Genomic DNA, 6000 nt, shown 5'->3' on the forward strand with positions numbered 1-6000 from the left:
AGTGCCTCCTAACTTGCTATGATATATTATCTATCAATGCGGAGACCCATATACAGAGTTTCATGACTGCTTGGGCTAGTGGAAAGAAAGGTCCTGTTTTCTTGGACTGGGACTTCTGTAGCTGGAGTTCCAAAGTGCCAGACTGTATGGCTGTAAATAGCTGAATTCCTCGAAATGGTTTTGTTTGCAATGTAACAATGGGCAGAGTCTTCCACAAGGGACCTCTTGCCTATATGTATAAAACTAAAACTGACTCAGGCATGTAATCTCTTCTTTTTCACCATGCTTGGCATGAGATGGCAGATAGTAAATGGGTGTTAAATCTTCTACACCAAATTTGAGTTTTTCCATAATTTGCAACCCCTGACAGTTTTCACAGAAGGAAACTCAACTGTATTGTCGATCCCTTATGATCTCTAATTACACTAATATTTATACTAGCACTTTGTTTCCTTAAATTCTTTTAATCAGTCATAGCAACAAAAAGTCAAGAGAGTGACTACCAGCCGATAATGAAGAACGTGAGAAAGCTGGTCACAGAATACAACAAAGCTCTCATAGAAGCTTTACAGAACACCAAGAACTGAACCCAGGCACTTCCTTCCTGCCCCAGTGGAGCAACAATAAGAGATGTGCACATGCAGTATGGAAAGCTGGACTACTGAGCTCATTTGCTCACCACTAGAGCAACAGATATTTGTAAAAGTATATTTCTAGGCTTTCAGAAGTCACAGGTTTTAATAGTTTCCGTCCTTTTGCAACATTTAAAATTTTTAGAACTTCTGGATTTTAGAAGCTTGTAGAAATAAAAAGGAGATACTGCACAGTGAGTGTAAAATGATCAGAACATTTTACTGAGGCCCATTGCTGGATTGCATCTCAAATGTGAAACTTTATACAGTGAACCTCTAAGTATCTTGTAGTCCTACCCCTGCCAAACAGGATAGGCTCTCATACACATTATCTTAAATGAAGTGGATAATAAGATGAATAGTACTATCAGCATACCATACCTGGTTAAATAGCAATTTATAAAAGTAAGGAAAACATCTGAGGATGAAAAGCATCCTTTTAAATCAGAAGTGCTTCAGAATATGAAGTCTTATAATAAAAACAAATGTACTTCATATCTGCCAGCAAATTTTCATTTTCCCAACTAATTAATTTCCTTATTTTACATTTTTATGTAATTATAAGGAAAGAACAGTGATAAAACTAGTGAAACATGGCTAGTACTGACCTTGTGCAGAGCATTTTACTTTTCTAGGTTTCGTCAATAAAAAAAAAATAAAAAGGGAAATTATTTGTATTTTTCACAATCTTTTTTCTTTCCTCAGCCTTCAAGCTGCAGTGTCGTATGCAACGTCTGTAAAAACAAACATTTAATGAGATTCATCATTGAACAAAACCAGGACTGATACAGAATTAACAATGTGCTTTATAATACAGAAATTTCAGAAAACATTTACATAAAACAAAATTTCTATTTCCCTCACAATCTACATGTAATCTAAACTACTTATTGATAATTTCCTCACCATGATATGTTGAAAGCTAGTCCCAATCAAAGAGAAAAAAGTGCAGTTGACTATAGATAGGAATCTTAGCCAGTCAGTAACCTAGCCTTTTACAAAAAGATAATAAAAAAAGAGTGGGATCTGAATTTGTAGTTGTTTTGCTCTTTTAGAAAAGTTTTCTGAAAAGTAAGTAGACTACATGCTTCATTTATAGAACTGGAGTAGACAAAGAATTAGAAAATACTGAGTCCATTAAAACAGAAATTATGTACTTTTGTCACTAAATTTCTCCAAATCGTTGAGTGTCATATTGAGTATGAAGATGTATATAATACAAAAATACTGAAGATTCTTGTAGAGAGCACTGTTTCCAAATTCAGCACAGTAAATGCTGTTGCTCTGTATATTTATGTCTGTATAATATTTAGAGATAATGGAACAGGATTTCTATAAACCAAGGGCTGTTATCTAGGGGAAATTCCTACTAATGTCTCTTCCTTCCTGTCAAAGTTTCAGCTATTCCAGAGAGAGACCTTTATTTGCTGAGATAAAGTCGAAGTCTAATATTCTCACCCATCAAACCATCAGCCAGAGAGTTGGCCTCCTGAATTCCACTTGTGCTACAATAACATATTTTAATGAACAATGGAAAAAAGCTGCAGACTGAAAAACAGACTGCTTTAAGTTTGCTTTCACTCAGTTCAGGAGGTGGTTTTATTCCTTGGTAGTGATTCTGTAAGATAGCATGTTAAAGGTTACAAGTTTTTGTTGTGTTCCCCAGGAGATGCCTATCATGAAAGCCCTCTCCCCAGCATGCTGTTCTTTTCCTTGTTCTGTTGAAGGATCTCCAGATTACTTGTTTCTGTCTGAGAATCTCATCAGTCATTCCTTCTTCTAACAGTTCATCCTTATAGTCCTGGATCATGTTCACAGTGGCTAAAAAGAACTGTGTGGATTCTAAAAGGTAAGCTACACAGCAGACGTTTAGTCTTTTCCTGGGATATTCATAACTCATGCCCAGTCACAAGCTGAGTAAATTGTAACCATATCAAGCTCCTAAATCCTCAGTGAAAATACTGTGTCTTTAACTCATTATATTTTTATATATATATATATATATATATACACACATATATATGTATTTTTTACACGTGTAAGTACCAGACACAGTATTTTTTTCACCAAAGCTCCTGTGTGTGTATCAAGACACTAATTCAGTAATGCAGGTCTCTCTACCCAGGTACTCTTTCATCCATTTTATGCTATGACTTCAAACAGGACATGAATTAAGTCGCAGTATCTGTAGGGCAGAAAAATTTAAAACCTTTTCTGCTCACCTGTCTCACCAGTAGCGGTAAGAATCACCTCCCTGAGACTGCTGGCAATGCTCTGCCTAACACACTCCAGGATACTGCTGTCCGTTTTTGCTGTGCATTGTTGGCTTATGGTCAGATTGGTGTCCACCAGGAAGGACTCCAAGGACCTCCTCAGCAAAGCTGCTTTACAGCCATTCAGCCCCCAGAGTGTGCTGGTGCCTGGGTTGTTCCTCTCAAGGGGCAGGGCTGTGCATTTACCCTTGTTGAACTTAATGAGATTCCTCTTTGCCTATTTTTCCAGCTTCTAGGGTTTTCTGATGCACACCCATCTGCTGCATAAGCCACTCCTCCCAGCTTTGTATAACCTGCAAGTTTGTTGAAGGTGTGCTCCAACCCATCATCCAGGTCATTACTGAAAAGATTAAACACTATTGGCACAAGTATCCACCCCGGGGTACACCACTGCTGACTGGTCTCCAGCTGGACTTTGGGCCACTGATCACACAGTGAACCCCCAAACAGCTTTCAGTCCACCTCACTATCCGCTTCCCTTACTTGTACTTTTTCAGCTTATCTATGAGGATTTTAGGGGAAACTGTTAAATGCCTTGCTAATCTTGAGCTAAATGACATCTGCACCTCTGTCCTTACCCACTGAGTTAGTTTTCTCATTGTGGAAGGCTGTCAGTTTGGTTAAGTGTAATTTCCCCTTCATGAATCCGTGCTATGTACTCACAGTCACCTTCCCATCCTTCATGTGTCTGGAAGTGGTTTCCAGTGTAAGTTGCTCCAGCACTTCCTCAGGGACTGAGGTGAGTCTGGCTGGCCTGTAGTTCGTGGCTCGCTCTTCTTGCTCTTGCTGAAGATAGGAGTGACATTTGCTTTCTTTGAGTCTTCAGAAGCCTCTCCCTATCACCATGTGAAAAAGATAATCATGAATGGCCTCTCAGTGCCATCAGCCAGCTCCTTCTGCACATGCAGGTGCATGCCAACAAGACCCACGGACTTAGTTCCCTAGCCTGGTCCTCCTCCAGAAAGATGCCATGAGGCAGTAGGATATGACGTTTCACAGTGTTTGTCACTCCAGATCCCACTTCACTGGAAATAAGCATTTCAATTTCAAAATCTTCAAACAAAGGCTCTGTTATTTCTATGTTGTGTTTGTGCTTTGCATGACAGTGACCATAGGAATGACTCGTTATTCCCAGCTTGTGATGGGGTGACACTCCATCAACCTTGTTCCTTTATTCAGAGATACCATTATATTTCTAGGCAAACTGGTTTTTTTTACTGCAGGTGAGACTTAATCCACCTGTTGGTCTTAATTCTTCATCTTACCTTGACTGTTGTTCATTGTCATCAAAAAATCTTATTTTACTTTCAAAATTAGTTTTTTCTTTACTCTAGTAAGCTTAGAAGACAATATGTGCAGTATTCCTGTGAGCAGTTTCAGACAAGTAGAACATTGAATTTCTTTTTTAGTTCTTTCTGCCTAACATTAGTTAATGCTTCCTAGTGCTGCTGATGTGCTTTTTCACAGCCAGAGGGTAAGTTTCCACAGTGTAGTGCATGTAAACTTTTTCAGTACACTTCTGTTTTTCTGCTGAAAGTGTAAAACAAAAATACAAGGCATAAGGTAGACCTTATGATGAGGCACTGGCCATATAAAAACATCTTATTTTGAGGAGAAAGATATTAAAATTCTTACTCTCAAACTCTTCTGTAAAGTATCTGCTTTGACTGAACTCCTTGGAAACAGGTCTGATAGTGATAAGGCATCTGGGCGAGGTTGATGTGGCAATTGTCTGGAGTAAGAAAAAACTCTCAGATTCTGGAAGGGGTCATAACATCAGACTTTACTTGAACACACACACACACACATACACATACACAATGGTGACTACTAGCTGAATGCTTTATGCATTGTAGGTCACAACTCCAGCCAGAGCAATGCTGCAAAGTGGACGTTGTTCACTGGGAAGGGGAACTGAATTATTCCCAAACCAAACAGTTGTCATCTTCTTTGGTAAAAAGGAAGGAAGCCTTTAAGCATTTTGTAACTGCAAGGATGATCTGAATCCAAGTCCCAGCTTTGATCAATCATTCATTGGGATTGGCAGCAGTTTTTAGCAAAGAAAGAAATGTTCCTTTCCCGGGCTTGTGGCCTGCACTTGCAGGTTCTTTCAGGAAGGAGGACTAACTGGACAGTGTGCCAAATGTGTGAAATGGAGGAAACCTCCCACATTAAAAAAAAAAAAGAGCCAGCAATGTAAAATGATCTGCTCTTGTTTCCTCTTGTAAAGCTAATTCCTTGAAAGCTACATTCATTTAAAACAACTGAACTTGATTCACTGAGTGCTGGTATCTTTGGATCAGACCCAAGATTCTTGCTGTGCAGCAAAGGATGAGTAAGGTGCAAGACCTCTGTTGCCAACATACAACACGGTTTCGCCCACACATATTCCTTCAAGTAGGGTGAGGGGAACTCAGCGCTTCCAAAAATCAGAAAGAAAAAGAAAATAAAGACTATAGCAGAAATTATCAGTAGTATCAGTCTACCCTACCATTATGCATGAAAGATGGAATTCCAAATAAAGTCTTCACATTTTCAGTATCATCCTTCCTGTTCTTTTTCTTCCAAATTGAATGAAGAGAAGGTGCTTAATGGCTTGGACTTGTGTTCAAGTTTGCCGCATTTAATAATTTTTTAGGATTATTGAGCTGAAAGTCACTGAGGATCTTCACCTATATGCAAACCTACATTTTAATGTCTCACCTTAAGATAAGATGTGTGTATCTTTCACAGTTCCATATTTAAAGAATTGCTAAACTTACTTTGTTCAAAATCTAAAAAAAATATTGCCATTTAGAACTCTTTCTCACACAGAGAAAACTGAAGTTAAAGCTGGAGAACTGAAGAGAAAGAACTGTTACACTGCAGCTCACCAACTGAGCGTGTGTGGCTCTCCTGTTTCCATGTACTAGCCAATCCCAGTGTGGCATAGATTTGGAAGCAGAGCAAGGTACATCGCAAATATATCACTAAGCTACACTTGTTGAATGCTGGTTAAAACAAAATAAAGTTAAATGATGCAGTGGTCAGATAAAAATTACCATAGGAATCACATTAACAGTGTGAGATAAATTCAGTAGAAGAGAATGGGGCCT

The 6000-nt window shown here is 38.7% G+C and overlaps 1 protein-coding gene across 1 annotated transcript in view; it reads left to right on the plus strand.

Moving 5' to 3' along the window:
* The window catches only part of IFT74 (intraflagellar transport 74), a 38293-nt gene extending 37145 nt beyond the window's left edge, over positions 1-1148 (plus strand). The window contains exon 20 of the mRNA XM_080363071.1: positions 472-1148. Coding sequence (XP_080219197.1) covers positions 472-587 — 116 coding nt within the window. The 3' untranslated portion in view covers positions 588-1148. The remainder of the gene's footprint in view (positions 1-471) is intronic.
* Positions 1149-6000: the final 4852 nt, after the last annotated feature.

The sequence above is a fragment of the Nesoenas mayeri genome (genome assembly GCF_963082525.1).
Source record: "Nesoenas mayeri genome assembly, chromosome: Z".
In the NCBI taxonomy this organism is placed as follows: domain Eukaryota; kingdom Metazoa; phylum Chordata; class Aves; order Columbiformes; family Columbidae; genus Nesoenas; species Nesoenas mayeri.